The sequence below is a fragment of the Pelophylax lessonae genome, assembly GCF_965119305.1.
Source record: "Pelophylax lessonae genome assembly, chromosome: 11".
Lineage (NCBI taxonomy): Eukaryota > Metazoa > Chordata > Amphibia > Anura > Ranidae > Pelophylax > Pelophylax lessonae.
The window spans coordinates 7,612,599-7,637,573 of NC_138778.1; the positions used below are offsets into that span (position 1 = coordinate 7,612,599).

Sequence of the window (24,975 nt, forward strand, 5' to 3'; positions counted from 1 at the left end):
AGTCATCAGCTTTTCCCACCCATCCTGCATGTATGTCTCCTGTTGGCACATGTGTGTACAGTACTCCTGATTGGCACCTATTGCTGCCCCTCCCTCTCCCAGTCTGAGTGCTGCTGTGTTGGTGAAAGATAGGAGGCCGAGAAAAAGACAGATTCCGGTACTTACGATAGTTTTATGTAACAATACATAAAATGTTATTAATTGTTTTGTTTTTTTAAAGAAAATATATATATATATATATATATATATATATATATATATATATATATATATATATATAAAAATTATTCTCCATCTCTCTTATATATAATATTTTTTATATATATATATATTTATTTTTTTAAAGTAAAAAAAAAAAAATGATTCTCTCTCTACCTAGAGATATATATATATATAGTAAAAAAAATATTATATATAAGAGAGATGGAGAATAATTTTTTTTTTTTTTTAAATATATATTTGGAGTTCTTGGAGGTAAATGTATTTCTGCAGAGAACCAGTGATGGCTGTCAGAGTTCGGCGCTGGCCTGAGCCTATCTGAGCCGGGCTCTGGGGGTACATGAGGGGTGTGAGCGTGTCTGCCCTGGCTCCTGTTCTTTTGGATCTTCTATCCTTCTTTTTTTTTTTTTTTTCTCCTCTTTTTTTATTATGTCCAGGAACTGATATAAAATATTTTTTTTTCTTTTATTATGTCCAGGAACTGATTAAGAATATTTTTTTTCCTTTTATGTCCAGGAACAGATTTAAAATTATTATTTTTTTTTTTTTAAAAAACCTGTTTTATTCCTCACCCAAACGGTTCAAAATGAATTTAGTACATTTGGAGTTGGTAAAAAAATAAATAAAATTGTAAATAACTTGTTTTCCGGTTTCATTATTTGGAGAATCTGTTAATATTTATGCAAATAGAGGGAAGGATCAGAAATTGTTACAAAGTACTTAACCACTTCTGGACCAGAAGGATTTCCTCTTTAATGACCAGGCCATTTTTTTTGTGATAGGGCACTGCGTTGCTTTAATGGGACAAGAATTGCACGGTCGTGCGACGCTGTACCCATATAAAGTTGATGTCCTTTTTTTTTTCCCCACAAATAGAGCTTTGTTTTGGTGGTATTAGATCACATCTGCGGTTTTTATTTTTTGCGCTATAAACAAAAAGATCAACAATTCTGAAAAAAAATATATATATTTTTTCACAGAAAATATAATATATTTTTTCACAAAACATATACATATTATATTTTTCACAAAAAAAAAAATAAAAAAAAAAATATATATATCTATCTATCACTTTCTGCTATATACCATTCCCAATTAAAAAAAAAAAAAAAAAGTCAAAATCTAATTTTTTCAGAATAACAAATTTAGGAATCCGCAACGTTTTTTACATTCCCTTCAATGTACAGAGATCACTCAGAAGGGAATGTTTTTTTTTTTTTTTTTCTCAACAAAAGTGGAGTTACGCTTTAACAATATTCGTATTGGTATTTCGTGTATGAAGTCAATATTTTGATCCAAAATTTCTGTATTTTTGGGACATCGCCACCAACTGTGTACCACAAAACCTTCATAATCACAATTTCTAAAATAATTAGAAGATACATTTCGATTTATTTTCGCTATTCTCAATGGAACCATGTCCCACCGCAATGGAGTTTTTTGTAAGTAGATTCCACCAAAGACGTATTAAGCGATATATTGGATAGATTATTGATTGTTTTATACCATTCCGAGAGTTCCCAAGAAAAATTAGGATCTTTTTTTCTATTGGTCCATATATGGGAGCGGCTAATGTTCAATTAAAATACACTGCTCAAAAAAATGAAAGGAAAACTTTTTAATCAGAGTATTGCATCAAGTCGTTAAAACTTCTGGAATATTGATCTGTTCAGCTAAGTAGCGGAGGAGATTGTTAATCAGTTTCAGCTGCTTTGGTGGTAATGAAATGGAACACAAGGTGCACTAGATGGGCAACAATGAGACAACCTCCAAAACAGAATGGTTTTACAGGTGGAGGTCACTGACATTTTTTTTCCCTACTCATCTTTTTTTTTTTCCTTATTTTTCTGGCTGTTTTTCACTAGTTCTGCATTTGGCTGGGGTCAGTGTCACTATTGTAAGCATGAGGAGATACCTGGACCCTATAGAGGTTGCACAGGCAGTCCAACTCCTCCAGGATGGCTCATCAATACGTCCCATTGCCAGAAGGTTTGCTGTATCTCCCAGCATAGAGGAGATTCCAGGAGACAGACAGTTACTCTAGGAGAGCTTGACAAGGCCGTAGAAGGTCCTTAGCCCATCAGCAGGACCGGTATCTGCTCCTTTGTGCAAGGAGGAACAGGATGAGCGCTGCCAGAGCCCTACAAAATGACCTCCAGCAGGACACTGGTGTGAATGTCTCTGACCAAACAATCAGTAACAGACTTCATGATGGTGGCCTGAGCTGTCCTCTAGTGGGCGCTATGCTCACTGCCCGGCACTGTGGAGCTCGATTGGCATTTGCCATTGAACACCGGAATTGGCAGCTCCACCATTGGCACCCTGTGCTTTTCACAGATGAGAGCAGGTTCACCCTGAGCACATGTGACAGACATGAAAGGGTCTGGAGAAGCCGTGGAGAACGTTATGCTGCCTGTAACATCGTTCAACATGACCGGTTTGGTGGTGGGTCAGTGATGGTCTGGGGAGGCAAATCCATGGAGGGACGCACAGACCTCTACAGGCTAGACAATGGCACCCTGACTGCCATTAGGTATCGGGATGAAATCCTTGGACCCATTGTCAGACCCTACACTGGTGCAGTTGGTCCTGGGTTCCTCCTGGTGCACAACAATGCCCAGCCTCATGTGGCGAGAGTATGCAGCCAGTTCCTGGAGGATGAAGGATTTGACACCATTGAATGGCCCCCACACTCTCTTCACCTAAATCCAATAGAACACCTCTGGGACATTGTTTTGGTCCATCCGACTCCGCCAGGTTGCACCTCAGTCTGTTCAGGAGCTCAGTGATTCTCTGGTCCAGATCTGGGAGGAAATACCCCAGGACACCATCTGTCGTCCCATTAGGAGCATTCCCCAACATTGTCAGGCATGCATACAAACACATGGAGGCATACAAACTACTGAGGACCATTCTGAGGTCCTGCAATAATTTTCAGCAAAATGGACTCGCCTGCTGCATCATTTTGCACTTTGATTTTCGGGGTGTCTTTGAATTCTCTGTAGGGTGATGATTTTCATTTCCATCAAACAATGCGGCATCCTTTCCTTTCTAACACATTACCCAGTCCATACCAGTATAGATCCTAACACATTACCCAGTCCATACCAGTATAGATCCCAACACATTACCCAGTCCATACCAGTATAGATCCTAACACATTACCCAGTCCATACCAGTATAGATCCCCAGTCCATACCAGTATAGATCCCCAGTCCATACCAGTATAGATCCCCAGTCCATACCAGTATAGATCCCAACACATTACCCAGTCCATACCAGTATAGATCCTAACACATTACCCAGTCCATACCAGTATAGATCCCAACACATTACCCAGTCCATACCAGTATAGATCCCCAGTCCATACCAGTATAGATCCCAACACATTACCCAGTCCATACCAGTATAGATCCTAACACATTACCCAGTCCATACCAGTATAGATCCTAACACATTACCCAGTCCATACCAGTATAGATCCTAACACATTACCCAGTCCATACCAGTATAGATCCTAACACATTACCCAGTCCATACCAGTATAGATCCTAACACATCACCCAGTCCATACCAGTATAGATCCTAACACATTACCCAGTCCATACCAGTAGAGATCCTAACACATTACCCAGTTCATACCAGTATAGATCCTAACACATTACCCAGTCCATACCAGTATAGATCCTAACACATTACCCAGTCCATACCAGTATAGATCCTAACACATTACCCAGTCCATACCAGTATAGATCCTAACACATTACCCAGTCCATACCAGTATAGATCCTAACACATTACCCAGTCCATACCAGTATAGATCCTAACACATTACCCAGTCCATACCAGTATAGATCCTAACACACTACCCAGTCCATACCAGTATAGATCTCCAGCATGAGATTTTTTCCCCAATGAGATCTGAAGTATTTCTTTCACTTTTTGTGAGCAGTGTATAGATGATATGATGTCTGAGGGTTCATATTAATTCTCTATCATATCTGTGTGAGAAATACCATGATTGGTGAAGGCAGGAAGTGGCTAAAGCCTGTAATAGGGCTGTCCCTAGAAATTATTCTGTCACCATAGTAACTGTGCAGCCTGAAATTGTGAATCAGGTCCCCTTTGACAGCTTGGTCCACCAACAATATGGCGGCGCTGCCGCTAGGTGTCACTGGTCCGCATCCGAAGGGACGCCTCTCCTTGCGCTCTACGTCACGCGGCCACGCCCCCTGATCCGACAGCGCTCCATCAATGGCGTCACGTGACCCAAACATCAGATGACGTCTTCCCAGCGTGAGGACTCAGCGCTTCGGGCTCCACGCCTGACCCGCTCGTCGACTTCCGGGCCCGAGAGTCACATGATCCTCTAACCGGGGACTGCACGGTCTGACGTGACCGCCCCCCCGGGCTCCTCCCACAGTGGGAGCGTGACGTCACCGGAGAGATGAGGTCATGAAGAAGGCGAAGGGGAGGAGTTGTGATTGACAGGTGCTTATTGGGGTGATTGGGGGGACTGAGTGCGGGCTGGGGGGGAGGGGAGGGGTGTCACTGCCGGGTCACCTAATGTGCGCTGTGTGCCGCTTCTGTCATTGTGTGTTCTGTCCTCATCTCCACCCCTCCCCCATCACCCCTACCCCATCATCATAGATACCCCCTACCCCTCCCCCATCATCACTACCCCTCCCCCATCATCCTAGATACCCCCCATCATCCCTCCCCCTCCCCCATCCTAGATACCCCCCTCATCATCACTACCCCTCCCCCATCATCATCACCCCTCCCCATCATCCCTACCCATCCTCCCCATCATCATAGATACCCCTCCTCCATCATAGATACCCCCCCCATCATCCCTACCCCTCCCCATCATCATAGATACCCCCCATCATCCCTACCCCTCCCCCATCATAGATAACCCCCCCCCATCATCCCTACCCCTCCCCCATCATAGATACCCCCCCCCCCATCATCACTACCCCTCCTCCCCAGCGTCATAGACACCCATCATCACCCCCCAATCATCACCCCCTCCCCCTCATCATCACCACCCCTCCCCCCATCATCACCACCCCTCCCCCCATTATCATAGATACCCATAGATAGTCCATATCAGTATAGATCCTAACACATTACCCAGTCCATACCAGTATAGATCCTAACACATTACCCAGTCCATACCAGTATAGATCCTAACACATTACCCAGTCTATACCAGTATAGATCCTAAGACATTACCCAGTCCATACCAGTATAGAGCCTAACACATTACCCAGTCCATACCAGTATAGATCCTAACACATTACCCAGTCCATACCAGGATAGATCCTAACACATTACCCATTCCATACCAGTATAGATCCTAACACATTACCCAGTCCATACCAGTATAGATCCTAACACATTACCCAGTCCATACCAGTATAGATCCTAACACATTACCCAGTCCGTACCAGTATAGATCCTAACACATTACCCAGTCCGTACCAGTATAGATCCTAACACATTACCCAGTCCATACCAGTATAGATCCTAACACATTACCCAGTCCATACCAGTATAGATCCTAACACATTACCCAGTCTATACCAGTATAGATCCTAAGACACTACCCAGTCCATACCAGTATAGAGCCTAACACATTACCCAGTCCATACCAGTATAGATCCTAACACATTACCCAGTCCATACCAGTATAGATCCTAACACATTACCCAGTCTATACCAGTATAGATCCTAAGACACTACCCAGTCCATACCAGTATAGAGCCTAACACATTACCCAGCCCATACCAGTATAGATCCTAACACATTACCCAGCCCATACCAGTATAGATCCTAACACATTACCCAGTCCATACCAGTATAGATCCTAACACATTACCCAGTCCATACCAGTATAGACCCTAACACATTACCCAGTCCATACCAGTATAGATCCTAACACATTACCCAGTCCATACCAGTATAGATCCTAACACATTACCCAGTCCATACCAGTATAGATCCTAACACATTACCCAGTCCATACCAGTACAGATCCTAACACATTACCCAGTCCATACCAGGATAGATCCTAACACATTACCCAGTCCATACCAGTATAGATCCTAACACATTACCCAGTCCATACCAGGATAGATCCTAACACATTACCCAGTCCGTACCAGTATAGATCCTAACATATTACCCCGTCCATATTGTGACGGTGGCGGGTATCAGACCCCTGGCCTTCTCATCCATCTCGTGACCAAAGACCAAGCAATCTCACACCCTGCTGTCACTTGCGTAACAATGCCACTCTCAGCTGCACCCAGCACACAGATTGTCCAACTTACGGGACCACAATCTGAATGCCAGCAGACTGAGATGATTGTCACCGGGTTAATTAAACGATTAACCCTTTCTCTGCCACCACCCCTACGTTTGAGCCCAGCGGACGCTCGTAATTTTAGAAATATCAATTATGACTTTAGGATAATCGTCTGTAACACACACTGTCACCTCAGACAAGAATGTTCAGATAGGTTAGCCTATAGTAGCGCTCTTTCGGGAGACAGGTTCTTTTGGGTCAGTTTGCATTTAAAAGCTTAGAGACAAAGTTAACACTTTTCAAAATAAGGTTTAATTATAAGAAAGGTTAAAATTGGTGCGAATAAAAATATTTACAGAAAAAAGGGGTTACAAAGAAATAGAGACACAATACAGCAATTTAGAAAGAATGAAAATACTTGCATTAAAACGGTCCTGGTATTACCTTAGTTTCAGAAGCTGAACAGGTATGATCGGTTCCCCTTGAGCGATGTTATGGCTTGGATGGTAGGATGAGAACTGAGCTCTCGATCAGTTCCTGTCCTTTTTTCACTGACCCCCCAGGGGGTGTCTCCAGAAGTACTTGGCCAATAGGCTCTGAGACTGTGGGCGGTCTCCCTGGAGCTCACACATGCTAAGACACATCCCGTTTAGACAGAGTATTAAAATAACTCATATCTGGAAATATGTAATGGTTACATGCTTGAAACTGATATGTTATTGTACGATATTTAATCTATTTTCTACAGACACTAAACACGGGTTATTTCAGAAATAACCTCTGACCTGTAAGGAATCTGATCACTAGCTTGTCTTTCCTAGGCATGAAGGTGTTCATGTTTGATCTTAAATGGATCGGTATTTTATCTGGCATTCAAATATTTACTTTCTAGAGACATATCTTGCTTGTGTATGAAATTATGAAGTTTGGGGTTAGCTGTGTCCTAGACCTAGGAGCCATGTGCTGTGTTCAGATTACCACTTAACTCTAAGGACGAGGAGACGGAATGTCTCGGCGGTCAGTCTGCTTGTGTATATTAAAGGTGTGAAAAGTGTCAGCTGTGCAGGAACCTGGCATTCAGTGACCCAGGCGGTCATTAACACTGCCAAAAGGCTGGGGGGATGAGGCTGGTAAGAATGACCCATTTGGTTTGTAACACTGTCAACTAAGCTCGCAACACAAGATGGATGCTTGCGACAGCGTTTGAACGAGATGGCGGCCTGACAAACTAGGGTGCCAACGCACGATACCATTACACAGACCAGTATAGATCCTAACGCATTACCCAGTCCATACCAGTATAGATCCGAACGCATTACCCAGTCCATAGCAGTATAGATCCTAACACATTACCCAGTCCATACCAGTATAGATCCTAACACATTACCCAGTCCATACCAGTATAGACCCTAACACATTACCCAGTCCATACCAGTATAGATCCTAACACATTACCCAGTCCACACCAGTATAGATCCTAACACATTACCCAGTCCATACCAGTATAGATCCTAGCACATTACCCAGTCCATACCAGTATAGATCCTAACACATTACCCTGTCCATACCAGTATAGATCCTAACACATTACCCAGTCCACACCAGTATAGATCCTAACACATCACCCAGTCCACACCAGTACAGATCCTAACACATTACCCAGTCCATACCAGTATAGATCCTAACACATTACCCAGTCCACACCAGTATAGATCCTAACACATTACCCAGTCCATACCAGTATAGATCCTAGCACATTACCCAGTCCATACCAGTATAGATCCTAACACATTACCCTGTCCATTATTTATTAATAAATCATTTGATTGGAGAACAATGGAATAGAACAGAACGCCGTCCATTGTCTCGGGTCACCTCTCCATTGTCTCGGGTCACCTCTCCATTGTCTCGGGTCACCTCTCCATTGTCTCGGGTCACCTCTCTATTGTGGGTCAGCTGTTGTTATGGAGTTATTTTTAGCAGAATATAAATAGATCAGAGAGGTGACCGGCCACACACACGGAATATTCCGGGTATTACTTGTCAGATCAGCAGATTTGCCTTAGGGGAAAAAAAAGGACGCGTGGTTGTGTTGCCGATGCCTTTGTATATAATGTATATACTGTATATATATATATAATCACACACAGGATACGGCATGCTGCCGTCTGATACACTCTGCTGACTCAGCATGACTCGCCTGCTCAGCACTTCTTCCCCTCCCAGCTTATTTTTAAAGTTCGGTCCCCCCCGGGGGGGATTGTTATTGGTGTGAAGCGTCCTCTGTTAGGGAAAGTCCTCATTAGCAGGGGCGGCTCGCCAGGACTTGGGTCCTATGGGCAGCACTAGGTGAGCGAGAGAAGGGAAGTTTTTCTGAATTGTCTCTGCTGAGGTCATTCTCACACATTGACGGCTCTCTTGTCTCTCTTAGTTTGCTGACACACGGTGGTTCCCAGGGCATGACGACTCTCATCAGCAAGGGAAACAGCAAAGCTCTGAAGGTAAGAGGAGTACGGCCTGGAAAGGTGGCGGAATGTCTGCTTTTTGGTCAGAATGACAGCCTACATTTAAAGCAGAGTTCCACTCAAAAGTGGAACTTCCACTTATCTGTCTCCTCCCCCCCTCCGGTGCCACATTTGGCATCTTTCAGGGGGAGCGGGTACCAGTTTTTGACAAATATCCTGTCCCCACTTCCGTTGGACCTTGCCGCGGCCCCCTTCTCCTCCCTCTGCTTTCAGGCCAATTACCGAGTGCAGCGTGCGTCGCGCATGCGCAGTAGGGACCCGGCTGTAAAGCCGTATGAGCTGTCAGAATGACAGCCTACATTTAAAGCGGAGTTCCACTCAAAAGGGGAACCTCCGCTTATCTGTCTCTCCCCCCCCCCCCCCCTCCGGGGCCACATTTGGCACATTTCAGGGGGGAGGGGGAGCAGGTACCAGTTTTTGACAGGTACCCTGTGCCCACTTCTATTGTCACCTTTCAGGGGGAGAGGGGGGGAGCGGGTACCAATTTTTGACAAATATCCTGTCCCCACTTCCATTAGACCTGGCCACGGGGAGGTACATCAGAGGTTCGGCCCCCTACTCCTTCCTCTGCTTCCTGGCCAATTACCGAGCGCAGCATGCGTTGCGCATGCGCAGTAGGGACCCGGCTGTAAAGCCGCATGAGCTTTAGAGGCGCCGGATTTAAAAAGTGACTGTATTCAAAAATACAGTTTTCGGTGTTTTGAATACATGGAAATGCAGTGGAGGGATTTGGAGTCTTTTAGACCCCCGATCCCTCCATAAAGAGTACCTGTCACTGCCTATTACTGTCACATTCCCCCCGATCCCTCCATAAAGAGTACCTGTCACTCCTATTACTGTCACATTCCCCCCGATCCTTCCATAAAGAGTACCTGTCACTGCCTATTACTGTCACATTCCCCCCGATCCCTCCATAAAGAGTACCTGTCACTCCTATTACTGTCACATTCCCCCCGATCCTTCCATAAAGAGTACCTGTCACTCCTATTACTGTCACATTCCCCCCGATCCCTCCATAAAGAGTACCTGTCACTGCCTATTACTGTCACATTCCTCCCGATCCCTCCATAAAGAGTACCTGTCACTGCCTATTACTGTCACATTCCCCCCCGATCCCTCCATAAAGAGTACCTGTCACTCCTATTACTGTCACATTCCCCCCGATCCTTCCATAAAGAGTACCTGTCACTCCTATTACTGTTACATTCCCCCCCGATCCCTCCATAAAGAGTACCTGTCACTCCTATTACTGTCACATTCCCCCCGATCCCTCCATAAAGAGTACCTGTCACTCCTATTACTGTCACATTCCCCTCGATCCCTCCATAAAGAGTACCTGTCACTCCTATTACTGTCACATTCCCCCCGATCCTTCCATAAAGAGTACCTGTCACTCCTATTACTGTTACATTCCCCCCCGATCCCTCCATAAAGAGTACCTGTCACTGCTATTACTGTCACATTCCCCCCGATCCCTCCATAAAGAGTACCTGTCACTCCTATTACTGGCACATTCCCCCCGATCCCTCCATAAAGAGTACCTGTCACTCCTATTACTGTCACATTCCCCCCGATCCCTCCATAAAGAGTACCTGTCACTGCCTATTACTGTCACATTCCCCCCGATCCCTCCATAAAGAGTACCTGTCACTGCCTATTACTGTCACATTCCCCCCGATCCCTCCATAAAGAGTACCTGTCACTCCTATTACTGTCACATTTCCCCCGATCCCTCCGTAAAGAGTACCTGTCACTCCTATTACTGTCACATTTCCCCCGATCCCTCCGTAAAGAGTACCTGTCACTCCTATTACTGTTACATTCCCCCCCGATCCCTCCATAAAGAGTACCTGTCACTGCTATTACTGTCACATTCCCCCCGATCCCTCCATAAAGAGTACCTGTCACTCCTATTACTGGCACATTCCCCCCGATCCCTCCATAAAGAGTACCTGTCACTCCTATTACTGTCACATTCCCCCCGATCCCTCCATAAAGAGTACCTGTCACTGCCTATTACTGTCACATTCCCCCCGATCCCTCCATAAAGAGTACCTGTCACTGCCTATTACTGTCACATTTCCCCCGATCCCTCCATAAAGAGTACCTGTCACTCCTATTACTGTCACATTCCCCCCGATCCCTCCATAAAGAGTACCTGTCACTGCCTATTACTGTCACATTCCTCCCGATCCCTCCATAAAGAGTACCTGTCACTCCTATTACTGTCACATCCCCCCCGATCCCTCCATAAAGAGTACCTGTCACTCCTATTACTGTCACATCCCCCCGATCCCTCCATAAAGAGGACCTGTCACTCCTATTACTGTCACATTCCCCCCGATCCCTCCATAAAGAGTACCTGTCACTGCTATTACTGTCACATTTCCCCCGATCCCTCCATAAAGAGTACCTGTCACTCCTATTACTGTCACATTCCCCCCGATCCCTCCATAAAGAGTACCTGTCACTGCTATTACTGTCACATTTCCCCCGATCCCTCCATAAAGAGTACCTGTCACTGCCTATTACTGTCACATCCCCCCGATCCCTCCATAAAGAGTACCTGTCACTGCCTATTACTGTCACAAGGGATGTTTACTTTGCTTGTGACAGCGATAAAAGTGATCAGATTTTCTTTTTTTTTCAAAAACCTGTGCTAAAATTAAAAAAATAAAATAAATAGGAAAAAAAAAAAACTTTTAGCTGCCCCCGTCACCGTTAGCTCGCGCACGAAAGAAAACGTATACGGAAGTCGCGCTGCAAATAAAATCGCTGTTCAAACCACACATGTGAGGTATCGCCGCGATCGCCAGAGCGAGGGCAATAATTAAAAAAAAAAAAGAGAGCTACTCTGTAAGTAAACTGGTAACCGTTAAAAATGTTTAAAGCGTCGCCTATGGAGATTTTTATTGACCGTAGTTTGTCGCCATTTTGCGGGGTGTGCGCAATTTTAAACCATAAAACACGTTGGGTATCTATTTGCTCGGCGTGACATCATCTTTCACAATATCCAAAAAAAATGGGCTAACTTTACTGTTTAGTATTTTTTTTTAAATGCAGTGAAATGTAATTTTTCTTAATTTTTCCAAAATAATGTAGTTTGAAAGACCGCTGCGCAAATACCGCATGACAAAAAATATTGCAATGACCGCCATTTTATTCTCCAGAGCCTTTGCTAAAAATATATATATATATATATATAATGTTTGGGGGTTCTAAGTAGTTTTCTAGCAAAAAATACTGATTTTAACTTGTAAACAAAATGTGTCAAAAATGGGCTTGGGGCTTAAGTGGTTAAAGACCGGGCTTGTTTCTGACATTTGTTGCTTACAGGTTAAAATCAGTATTTTTTGCTAGAAAATTACTTAGAACCCCCAAACACATATATATATATTTTTTTTTTTTTGTAGCAGAGACCCTAGAGAATAAAATGGCGATCGTTGCAATATTTTATGTCACAGTATTTGCGCAGCGGTCTTTCAAATGCAATTTTTTTTTAGAAGAAATACACTTTCATGAATTTAAAAAAAAAACCTGGACAGCCGAGGCTCTTGTGTAACATCACTGGATCAAGATGTGGCTCAGGTAAGTATGAGGGGGGCTGCTGCTCACAGAATGCATTAAGATAAAAAAAACCTTCTGCCTTTTAAACAACTTTAGGAGGGTCGGGGGGATGCAGCCCACCCCCGGTGATGGCCAGCGGGCCGACCAATATTTCTTTTTTTGTGTTATGCAGTGCAATATCTGTTGGCAGAAGCAGCGCCGTTGTGCCAGTATTATAGGCACTGCAGCTCCACCTCTGCCTGTCTGACAGCGACAGTTCAGAGCCAATAAGAGGCTCCTTCTCGGCTTCAGTCACATGACACTCTAAACTGCCACTGCATCTGGTAGGAAAAGGGAGATAAGCATTAAAGCGGAGCCTGTACTAAGGAGTTAAACTGGGTGGGGGTGAAGTCTGTACTAGGAGAGTGTCTACGTTGGGGGGTTTGTACTGGGGGGGGGGTCTGTACTGAGGGAGAGTCTATACTGGGAAGGGGGGTACTGTACTAAAGGGTTAGGTTCCAGGGGGGGGGGGGGTCTGTACTGGGGAGGGGGGAACTGTACTAAACAGGTTGGGGAGGGGTGTACTTACTTGGGGGGAGGGGGGTGAGGTGGAGCCTGTACTGAAGGGATAGGCTGGGAGGGAGATATGTACTGGGGGTGTCTGTACTGAAGAGTTAGGATGAGAGGGGGGGTCTGTGCTGAGGGATTAGGCTGGGGGGGGGGGAGGGGGTCTGTCCTGAGGAATTAGTCTGGGGGGATCTTTGCTGTGTGGTCAGGAGGGGTGGGGGGTCTGTAATTGGGAAGTATAGGACCTATACTGAGGGGTTAGGCTGGAAGGAGGGGGTGTCTGTACTGAGGGAGAGTCTATACTGGGAAGGCGGGTTCTGTACTAAAGGGTTAGGTCCCGGGGGGGAAGGTCTGTACTGCGGAGGGGGGAACTGTACTAAACAAGTTGGGAAGGGGTGTACTTACTTGGGGGGGGGGGGTAAGGTGGGGTATGTCCTAAAGGGATAGGCTGGGAGGGAGATATGTACTGGGGGTGTCTGTACTGAAGAGTTAGGATGAGAGGGGGGGGGGGGTCTGTGCTGGGGGATTAGGCTGGGGGGGTCTGTGCTGGGGGATTAGGCTGGGGGGGTCTGTGCTGGGGGATTAGGCTGGGGGGGGGTCTGTGCTGGGGGATTAGGCCGGGGGGATGGGGTCCGTCCTAAGGAATTTGTCTGGGGGGATCTTTGCTGTGTGGTTAGGAAGGGTGGGGGGTCTGTAATTGGGAAGTATAGGACCTATACTGAGGGGTTAGGCTGGAAGGAGGGGGGTGTCTGTACTAAGAAGTTAGGCTGGGGGGGATTCTGTATTTGGGGGGCCGAGCGTAGGGGGGTATCCTGAACTGAGGAGTTAGGCTGGAAGGGGGGGGGGATTGTACTGAGGGGTTAGACTGGGGACTGTACTGAGGTGTTGGGCTGGCAGGGGGGATTCAGGGCTGTAGGGGAAGATCTGTACTGGGAACAGATTGGGGTTGTTATGTGAGATCTGTGCTGTATAAGGGGATATGGGCTTGGAGGTGGGGGGTTTGTACTGGCAGGCAGGGGTCATTTTTGCTTGTATTCTGTGCAGGGGCCTGCTCATTAGGGTGTGGGTACAAGTACATATGTGTGGTGTGTATACAGTAGGTAGGCTCATGTTGTATTTAACAATTGCCCTTTAGGCCCCTGCAACTAATAACTCAAGTTGGCCTTACCCACAATTTGGTATGGCATGCACCACTTTGTTCCTTTATTTTGTTTCTTTTTGCAGGGGTGGGGGCTTATTCATATTTAAGTATTTCAGCAACGCTTACCGTATATACTCGAGTATAAGCCGAGTTTTTCAGCATGTTTTTTCATGCTGAAAATGCCCCCCTCGGCTCATACTCGTGTCACTGGCTTCACTGTGTTTTTAAAAATGGCGCCGCTTGGTGCCGACGTGTCTCTGCGCATGTGCGGTATGCCCGGGAATAGCCAAACGTGTTTGGGTTTTCCCGAGCATCGGCAGCGCATTTGCGGTGACGTAGTATTGGCGCCAGGCGGCGCGTTTTTTAAATTGAAAGCGGCTCACCGACAGGTAAGTGAGACTCCTCCGCAGCCCCTGCATTTCCTCATGCAGTGCTGCGGGCATGGTACAGGACATTCTCCTGTACCATGCCCGCAGCACTGCATCTTCTGTGCCATGCCTGTACTTACTGTGCCATGCCTATACCTACTGTGCCATGCCAATACCATCACCTGTGCTATGCCTATACCATCTCCTGTACCATGACCTGTGCCATGCCTGTACCATGACCTGCGCCATGCCTGTACCATGACCTGCGCCATGCCTGTACCATGACCTGCGCCATGCCTGTACCATGACCTGCGCCATGCCTGTACCATGACCTGTGACATGGCTGTACCATGACCTGTGCCATGCCTATACCATCACCTGTGCCCTGACCTGTGCTATGCCCTTACCATGACCTGTGCAGTGCCTATACTATGACCTGCGCCATCTCCTGTATCATGTCCGCAGCCCCTGTTTTGTGTCTTGTAGTGGTCCAGTTGGGTCCAATAGCTGCTGCATTTCCCACCCTAGGCTTATACTCGAGTCAATAAGTTTTCCCACTTTTTTGTGGTAAAATGAGGGGTCTTGGCTTGTATTTGGGTCGGCATATACTCGAGTATATACGGTACTTAAACGTGCATTGCCACAACACACTTGTTCTGTGTAATGCATTGTGGTGCTCTTCATTGTCGATGGCACCACAACACACTGTACAGTAAAGTGCAATGTATGGCACTGCTAATACCAGGTTCATAAAAGTGAAAAATGGGCCCATAGTGGCTACATATGAGTGGCCCCTATGCATTATGCGTGTTAATTTTGACTCCGTCTGTTTTGCACGCAGGTGAAAAGAGAGCCGGGGGAAAATGGCACGAGTCTCACCGATGAAGAACTGGTCACCATGTCTGTGCGGGAGCTGAACCAACATCTCCGCGGCCTATCCAAAGACGAAATCATCCAGCTAAAGCAGCGGCGGCGCACGTTGAAGAACAGAGGCTATGCCGCCAGCTGCCGAGTGAAACGCGTCACCCAGAAGGAGGAGCTGGAGAAGCAGAAGGCGGAGCTGCAGCAGGAGGTGGAGAAGCTGGCTTCGGAGAACGCCAGCATGCGACTGGAACTGGACTCTCTTCGCTCAAAGTACGAAGCTCTTCAGAACTTTGCCAGGACTGTCGCCCGCAGCCCTATTACTCCTACAAGAGGACCAATAACGCCTGGAGTCAGACCCCTTATCCCCGGCAAAGTGGGCGCCACAAGCGTCATTACCATAGTCAAATCTAAGACAGAGGCTCAGTCTTAGGGGTGTGAGAAACCTGGATCCCCCGCCCCTCCTCCTTCACCATCTGTTCCCAAAGCACAAGTACCCAAAGATTACCATAACCAGAGGAGGAACATTAGTACGTGATGTTCAGGAGGCTCCATAACATCGGAGTGAATTGGTTTGGGTTCTGTGGCGGGGAACATAGGTTGTCCACATCTTAGTATCTGCAGTTAAGGGGAGGTGACACTTGGTGACAGGGTCTCGCCATGCCTCATTCGACCCTTCATCTAAGCACTCTGACCCTCAGCCATTACGAAGACAAGAGGAGAGGCTACAAAGCCATCAACATCTTCCAGCTTTGGTTCCCCTGTTGGAATAGTCACTGGTCCTCATGTACAAAAGTGTCTGGCAAAAAAAACGCCCATGCTGCTTATGAAAGCCAATCAGGTTACTTGTTTTAGTCTCCCCCCGAGAACAAGAGATGATTAGTTGCCATGAAAAACAAAAAGTGGAGCTGTCAACTTTTACCTGAATCTGGGACACTAGCTGCTATGGGTTTTTTCTTTAGTGTTTATGCACAAACCCTTGTGGGGTTAATGAATGCAACTGAAGCTAAAGAGGACCTGTAACAGCCAGATGTCATCTTTCAGAGGAAACAGGAAGTATGCTTTTGCATCATATTTAAAATGTAACCATTCAGCCCTTGGTAAGTGTTAAGAGCTGGAGGAGAGCGTGCTGCTAAGGGTCTTCAACAAGTAATGGGAGATAGAGGAGCGTTTCCTGCTCTTGGCAGCCAATCCAATTCCAGTTGCCATTGTAAAGAAGCACCTGGTTGGTTGCCATGTGCTAGAGTTTGGTTCTAACCAAGGCATGGGAGATGGAGGAGCATTTGCTGCTCTTGGAAACCAATGAAATTCTAGTTGTAATTGTAAAGTAGCTCTTGATTGGTTGTCATGGGCCAGAATTTGGTTCTCACCAAGGCATGGGCGATGGAGGAGCATTTGCTACTCTTGGAAACCAGTTAAAGTCTAGTTGTCATTGTAAAGGAGCACTTGATTGGTTGTCATGGGCCAAAATGTAGTTTTTTTTACAAGGGATGGGAGATGGAGGAGCATTTCCTTCTCTTGGCAGCCAATCCAATTCCAGTTGCCATTGTAAAGAAGCACTTGATTGGTTGTCATGGGTCAGAGTTTAGTTCTCAACAAGGCATGGGAGATGGAGGAGCATTTGCTGCTCTTGGCAACCAATCAACTTCCAGTTGCCATTGTAAAGAAGCACCCAGCTGGTTGCCATGGGCCAGAGTTTGACTCTCAATAAGGGATGGGAAATGAAGGAGCAATTGATGCTCTTGGCAACCAATCATGGGCCAGAGTTTAGTTCTCAACAAGGCATGGGAGATGGAGGAGCATTTGCTACTCTTGGAAACCAATTCAGTTCTAGTTGTCATTGTAAAGGAGCACTTGATTGGTTGTCATGGGCCATAATTTAGTTTTTTACAAGGGATGGGAGATGGAGGAGCATTTGCTGCTCTTGGCAACCATCAACTTCCAGTTGCCATTGTAAAGAAGCACCCAACTGGTTGATGGGCCAGAGTTTGACTCTCAACAAGGGATGGGAAATGAAGGAGCAATTGATGCTCTTGGCAACCAATCATGGGCCAGAGTTTAGTTCTCAAAAAGGCATGGGAGATGGAGGAGCATTTGCTACTATTGGAAACCAATTCAGTTCTAGTTGTCATTGTAAACGAGCACTTGATTGGTTGCCATGGGCCAGAATTTAGTTTTTTACAAGGGATGGGAGACGGAGGAGCATTTCCTGCTCTTGGCAACCAATCAACTTCCAGTTGCCATTGTAAAGAAGCACCCAACTGGTTGCCATGGGCCAGAGTTTGATTCTCAACAAGAGATGGGAAATGAAGGAGCATTTGATGCTCTTGGCAACCAATCATGGGCCAAAGTTTAGTTCTCACCAATGCATGGGAGATGGAGGAGAGTTTGCTACTCTTGGAAACCAATTCAGTTCTAGTTGTCATTGTAAAGGAGCACTTGGTTGGTTGCCATGGGCCAAAATTTAGTTTTTTTTACAAGGGATGGGAGATGGAGGAGCATTTGGCAACCAATCAAATTTCCGCTGTCATTGTACTAGATGGAGGAGCATTTGCTGCTCTTGACAACCAATCAAATTTCAGTTGTCATTGTAGTGTTTGCTGCTCTTGGCAACCAATCAATTTCCAGTTTCCATTGTAAAGAAGCACCCAACTGGTTGCCATGGGCCAGAGTTTGATTCTCAACAAGGGATGGGAAATGAAGGAGCAATTGATGCTCTTGGCAACCAATCATGGGCCAGAGTTTAGTTCTCACCAAGGCATGGGAGATGGAGGAGCATTTGCTACTCTTGGAAACCAATTTAATTTTAGTTGTCATTGTAAAGGAGCACTTGATTGGTTGTCCTGGGCCAGAATTTAGTTTTTTACAAGGGATGGGAGATGGAGGAGCATTTACTGCTCTTGGTAACGAATCAAATTTCAGTTGTCATTGTAATAGATGGGAGATGGAGGAGTGTTTGCTGCTCTTGGCAACCAATCAAATTCCAGCTTTCATTGTATTAGATGGGAAATGGAGGAACATTTGCTGCTCTTGGCAACCAATCAAATTCCAGTTGCCATTGTAAAGAAGAACCCAACTACTTGCCATGGGCCATAGTTTCATTCTCAACAAGGGATGGGAAATGAAGGAGCAAGTGATGCTCTTGGCAACCAATCATGGGCCAGAGTTTAGTTCTCAACAAGGCATGGGAGATGGAGGAGCATTTGCTACTCTTGGAAACCAATTCAGTTCTAGTTGTCATTGTAAAGGATCAATTGATTGGTTGTCATGGGCCAGAATTTAGTTTTTTACAAGGGATGGGAGATGGAGGAGAATTTACTGCTCTTGGCAACGAATCAGATTCCAGTTTTTCATTGTAATAGATAGGAGATGGAGGAGTGTTTGCTGCTCTTGGCAACCAATCAAATTCCAGTTACCATTGTAAAGAAGCACCCAACTGGGCCATGGGCCAGAGTTTGATTCTGAACAAGGGATGGGAAATGAAGGAGCATTTGATGCTCTTGGCAAGCAATCAAATTCCAGCTGTCATTGTATTAGATGGGAGATGGAGGAACATTTGCTGATCTTGGCAACCAATCAAATCTTAGTTGTCATTGTAAAGGAACCCCCTGATTAGTTGCTACAGGCTAGAGTTCAGTTCTCAAAAAGCGATGAGAGCTGAATGCACTGCTTTGGGCAACCAAATTTCAAGCACCTGATTGGTTGCCATGAGTTCAGCCCTCAACAAGTTATGAGAGTTGGGGGGAGAGTATGCTATTCTTGGCAACCAATTACATTTCAGCTATCATTGTAAAGGAGCACCTGATTGGTTGCCATGTGCCACAGTCCAGAGTTGGAGGAAAGTATGCTGCACTAATGGCACTTTTCCACTGCAAGCACCGGCTCGGCTCCTCTCGGCACTGCTTGGCCCAGCTCGGCTCAGTTTGCTTTTCCACTGCGTGGTACGAGTTGGCATCTTTCAGCACTGTATAGGCTCTACTCAGCTCGGTTTGCTTTTCCACTGTTTTAGTACTTTAGTAAGTGGGTGGGATTACAACGATTCTATGACCAATCAGTGGCTAGTAGTGACAAACAGTCAATGCTGCATGCAAAGGATTGTGGGATATGGTATCGGTACGGCCTGCTTGGAACCCCAACCGAGGTGGTACTGTTTAAGCGAGCCGTACGGGCGCTGTACCATGTAGTGGAAAAGCGCAGCTGTACCAAACCGTACTGAACCGTTCTAACCCATACCATGCGGTACCATGCAGTGGAAAAGCGCCAAACCGAGCCGTGCCATGTAGTGGAAAAGCGCCATAAGCTAACAATCAAATTTTAGATGTCATTAAAATGGAGCACCTGTTTGCTATTGGCCAGAACTGGTTTCATGGTTGGTCATTAGGCTGCAAAGCCTCCTCAAAATGAATTAGGTTCTCCGACCCTTCTGTATCCTACCAATAGCAAATCTTAATATTCTTCCATTAAATTTACAGTACCCTCCACTCTGGTCAGCATCTGATGCCAGCTCTGCCTTGGGCAACCAATACCAACATCTTTATCCCATTGGTTGACATTTTTTTTGGACACTTTTGAACGTGGCCGTGTTATATGTGCTGAGTTTCCCATGCTGTCCAGCTGTCGGGGTCTCTATCAGTGTATAGTGTGACGTAAGATTGTAGCGCTCGTTGTGGGTCAGTGTGTGTCGTTGAATTGTGACGTATGCAGTGATGTGGCCCGGTCTACGATGTGACGTCTGGTGGTCCTTTGCTTGTCTGTGGAATTGTGACTGACAACTTGCGGAGTGTCTGTGTGCAGGTTTCTTCTTAGTCTATACACGTGTGTGCCGTGTACTTTGTGATCTCAGACTATGCTGCTCTTTTTTTGGGGTCGTTGTGTAATTTCGTGCCGTGAGATTATACAGCTTCTGGATCGGTATGTTGTTCCCGTGATGTCCGTACGTGTCCCATCGTGGTCCGTGTGCAGTTTTTGACGTGGGTTCCTCTTGCTGTGGATGTTTTTTTTTATGATGTGGTGGAGGCATTTTGACGTCGGTGGTGTTTTTGTGCCAACGATAGATTGCAAGATCTGTCGATCGTAGGAGGCTTTTTACAAATGCATTATTGCTCACAACATTCTGGTACATGAAGCTATCTTGACTCAGTCGTTTATGAAGCTTGCATGGTCCGCCAGCATTTAAGGGCACCAGGACTTTAGTAGGAAACATAACGCTGCAGATGGGGGTCGGGGAGGAAAAGCTGCACTCGGTTCTTCCAATTAAGATGTGTAATGTTACCATAACAGAACTAGGAGTTTAGGTTGTAGGACAGAGGCGTAACTAGAACCTTCAGGGCCCTGGTGCAAGAAACCATGAAGGGCCCGCCAGACCCCTTCCCTTAAAGCCTGCGGCTCTTCCCACTGATCCTGGGGCCCTTTACTCTCGTTACGGGACCCTTTCACAAGTTCTGTAGTGGGCCCCCTTCCTGCCATCTTGGGGCCTCCCCACGGTGGTGGAATGCCAGGGCCCGGTTGCAAGTGTGACCTTTGCGGTCCTGGAAGTTCACCCACTGGTGTCAGTAGTTTTTATTTTTTGTTATTTTATTTTGTATTATTTTTTATCATTTTATTTATTTATTTTTTTTTACAATGTCACTGACTATGACTCTGTCCATTCAGAAAAGGAAGGAGCTGTTAAATTACATATTTACTGACCCATTCCTGGTTCTCCTATCCCTGTGGTCCTCAACCCTGGCCTATCCAGGTGTACAGCGGAGCCTCACAGGCCCCCTGGAGCATTGGGCCCGGGTGCAATTGCAACCCCTAAAGTTACACCCCTGTTGTAGGAGATATGAAGACTATCCATGAATCGAAAATTGGATGATTCGGCAACGATTGGCTAAATTTCGATCCATGCATGGGAGCTGTGGTTGAACAGAAGTCGATCGGTAGATTGATTTCTGTACAACCGCCCTGTCGGGTTTTTGCCAGTTAGCTACTTGTGGACCGGAAGACTTTTCCAACCAAAGTAATGGCCGACTTCCGGGCGTGACAACTTGGCGTAAGGCTGGCTCCTACCAACGCGTTTTGTCATTAAGACGTCATCAGGGGGCCCTTAATTACCAGGCCATTTTTTTTGCGATACGATCAACTGACACTTTTTGGGGACCAGTGACATTATTACAGTGATCAGTGCTAAAAATATGCACTGTTACTGTCATAATGACACTGGCAGGGAAGGGGTAAATCCAGGGGGCGATCAAAGGGTTAAGTGTGAGCTTAGGGGGTGCTTTCTAACTGTGGAGGGGATGGGCTTGCTGCATGAACACAGAGACCTGTGTTCCTAAATAGGAGGATCCCTGTCTTCATTGCTGACAGAACAGCGGTCTGCTGTGTTTACAATGGCAGACCGCCGTTCTGTCTCTACAGGGAGCGATCGCAGGTGCCCAGCGGCAATCGCGGCTGCCAGACCCGCAGATCAGCTTCCCCTTTGGAAGCTTTCCCCTGATCTGCAGGTCCGGCAGCCGCCGGGCACCTGTGATAAAGGGGAAGCTGATCTGCGGGTCTGGCGGCAATCGCGGCTGCCGGACCCACAGATCAGCTTCCCCTTTGGTGCATGGGTGTGCGCCCCCACTTGCGTTCCTGCGAAGCGACGTACAGTTACGTCATTTCACGGGACAGAGCCGACCTGCAGCTGTATATGCACTGCTGGCGGTCAGCAAGTGGCTACAGCAGACTTTGCATTTCCGTGAAAGGTCTGCATTGACTCTGCTATGGTAACCTGCACCTGTAAAAGTGGGTGGGGCTTAGAATGCTCAAAATACACCAAAACCCTTCAGACCGGTGCCTGCCCCTCCTACCATCCTCCTGTGCAGCGTCATGTCTTCTACACAATAATAGACTGATCTTACTTGACTTTTGCGCAGTTCACACGGAAAGCAGCACTGAACCTTCCATCCTCTTCCAGCCATCTCTGACTTCCAGGATGGTGACACATATCCCGTCAGTTCTCACAACACCTCTCCTGTTTTCTGATTGGCTGCCTAAAGTAACCGGCAACCAAAACAGCCAGTTACAGAAGGGGAGAATTTGTTTTAACTCGCCTGGAGGGATGCGCAGCTCAATGGACGATCCCTTTAAGTTGTCGCGTTTTTGTGACTTTCTTTTTTTTTTTTTTGTACTTGCTGCTGCTCTGGTTATTCATCGTTTTTATTGTATTTATTGATGATTTGTTCATTCAATGTGACAGTTGCTGTGTGGCAGACCGGCGTGTCTGTGTCAGTTACCTCTGGGCTTCAAAAAGGAGACGTTATACCTTAAAGGGCAACTCCAACTAAGGCCCCTTTCACACTTGTGTGACTTGTATTTGGCTGGGGTCAGTGTCACTACTGGTAGCATGAGGAGATACCTGGACCCTATAGAGGGGGTCAGTGTCACTACTGGTAGTATGAGGCCATACCTGGACCCTATAGAGGGGGGGGTCAGTGTCACTACTGGTAGTATGAGGAAATACCTGGACCCTATAGAAGGGGGTCAGTGTCACTACTGGTAGCATGAGGCCATACCTGGACCCTATAGAGGGGGTCAGTGTCACTACTGGTAGCATGAGGAGATACCTGGACCCTATAGAAGGGGGTCAGTGTCACTACTGGTAGCATGAGGCCATACCTGGACCCTATAGAAGGGGGTCAGTGTCACTACTGGTAGTATGAGGCCATACCTGGACCCTATAGAGGGGGTCAGTGTCACTACTGGTAGTATGAGGAAATACCTGGACCCTATAGAAGGGGGTCAGTGTCACTACTGGTAGCATGAGGCCATACCTGGACCCTATAGAAGGGGGTCAGTGTCACTACTGGTAGTATGAGGCCATACCTGGACCCTATAGAGGGGGTCAGTGTCACTACTGGTAGCATGAGGAGATACCTGGACCCTATAGAGGGGGTCAGTGTCACTACTGATGGCATGAGGCCATACCTGGACCCTATAGAGGGGGTCAGTGTCACTACTGGTAGTATGAGGCCATACCTGGACCCTATAGAGGGGGTCAGTGTCACTACTGATGGCATGACGCCATACCAGGACCCTATAGAGGGGGTCAGTGTCACTACTGATAGCATGAGGAGATACCTGGACCCTATAGAGGGGGTCAGTGTCACTACTGGTAGTATGAGGCCATACCTGGACCCTATAGAGGGGGGGTCAGTGTCACTACTGGTAGTATGAGGAAATACCTGGACCCTATAGAGGGGGGGTCAGTGTCACTACTGGTAGTATGAGGAAATACCTGGACCCTATAGAGGGGGGGTCAGTGTCACTACTGGTAGTATGAGGAAATACCTGGACCCTATAGAGGGGGGGTCAGTGTCACTACTGGTAGTATGAGGAAATACCTGGACCCTATAGAGGGGGGGTCAGTGTCACTACTGGTAGTATGAGGCCATACCTGGACCCTATAGAGGGGGGGTCAGTGTCACTACTGGTAGTATGAGGAGATACCTGGACCCATAGAGGTTGCACAGGCAGTCCAACTCCTCCAGGATGGCACATCAATATGTGACATCAAAGTTGCATGACCTGTCGTTCCCCATAATTTCCAATAATAACCATTCATATATGTGTTACTTAAAGTTACAGCAACTTCAAAGCAGTTCATGCACTACTTTGGTCCAACTTTCATGCAACTTGAGGGCCAATGTTAACCCTCAGAGGTTGCATGAAAGTCATGCCTGAATGTTATACAATGCAACTTGTGTGCAACAGTTGTCCATTATCACTGGGCAAAGCCAAAGTCGAATCCAAGTTGCACCCATCCAAAGTTGCACTTCAAGGTCCGCGCAACTTTGGAGTCGTACGAGTGTGAAAGGGGCCTAATGCACATACTTCTCAAATCCCTCCCCACCCCCATCTGTGTTATAGGGAGAGTGACCACTATACTCAGGACCTGCAGCTATGCAGACTTAGTGCCACTGCCCCGCCTACATTTGCCCCTCGGTGTACACAGGTGATGCCAATCATGAGATATATATACAGCGCCTATAAAAAGTATTTACGCCCCTAGAAGTTTTTACATTTTTTTTTTTCTCATAGAACATTCATTCGCTGTGGATTTATTTATTCTTTAACTGATCATGAGAATTTGTCAAATGGTAACGGATCTGTGCATAGGGATTATTCCCAGTGAAATAGCTTATTGCATAAATGTTCACCCCCTTCCAGTCATTATTTGGAACGGCCTTTTCCAAATCCAGCCACAGATTCTCCATTGAGTTCAGATCTGGACCCAAAGGACAAAAATGTAATATATTGCAGCTTACCGGCCTTGGATGTGTGACCCCAAAAACGTGACAAAACAATGTGATGTCTGCATTAGTTTTTGGCTTTTTTTTTTTATTTGGCCAGTGACACACTTCCTGCCCTGGGTGACAACGCTCATCATACTGTATCTATGGAGGATCAGCG

The 24,975-nt window shown here is 46.4% G+C and overlaps 1 protein-coding gene across 3 annotated transcripts; it reads left to right on the plus strand.

Moving 5' to 3' along the window:
* Window positions 1-4,495: 4,495 nt before the first annotated feature.
* Window positions 4,496-17,300, plus strand: MAFG (MAF bZIP transcription factor G). Of its 3 annotated transcripts, XR_014225923.1 has the most exons (4): window positions 8,788-8,881; window positions 8,964-9,033; window positions 15,521-16,867; window positions 17,029-17,300. XR_014225923.1 is itself a non-coding variant. In XM_082272601.1 (3 exons), the coding sequence occupies exons 2-3, from the start codon at window positions 8,992-8,994 to the stop codon at window positions 15,971-15,973; spliced, it is 495 nt and encodes a 164-aa protein (XP_082128727.1). In that variant the 5' UTR covers window positions 4,496-4,710; window positions 8,964-8,991; the 3' UTR covers window positions 15,974-17,020. The 3 variants fall into 3 exon arrangements, 2 of the variants coding, with proteins under 2 accessions (XP_082128727.1, XP_082128726.1); XM_082272601.1 differs by lacking the exons at window positions 8,788-8,881; window positions 17,029-17,300 and adding an exon at window positions 4,496-4,710 and having other exon boundaries at window positions 15,521-17,020; XM_082272600.1 differs by lacking the exon at window positions 17,029-17,300 and having other exon boundaries at window positions 15,521-17,020.
* Window positions 17,301-24,975: the final 7,675 nt, after the last annotated feature.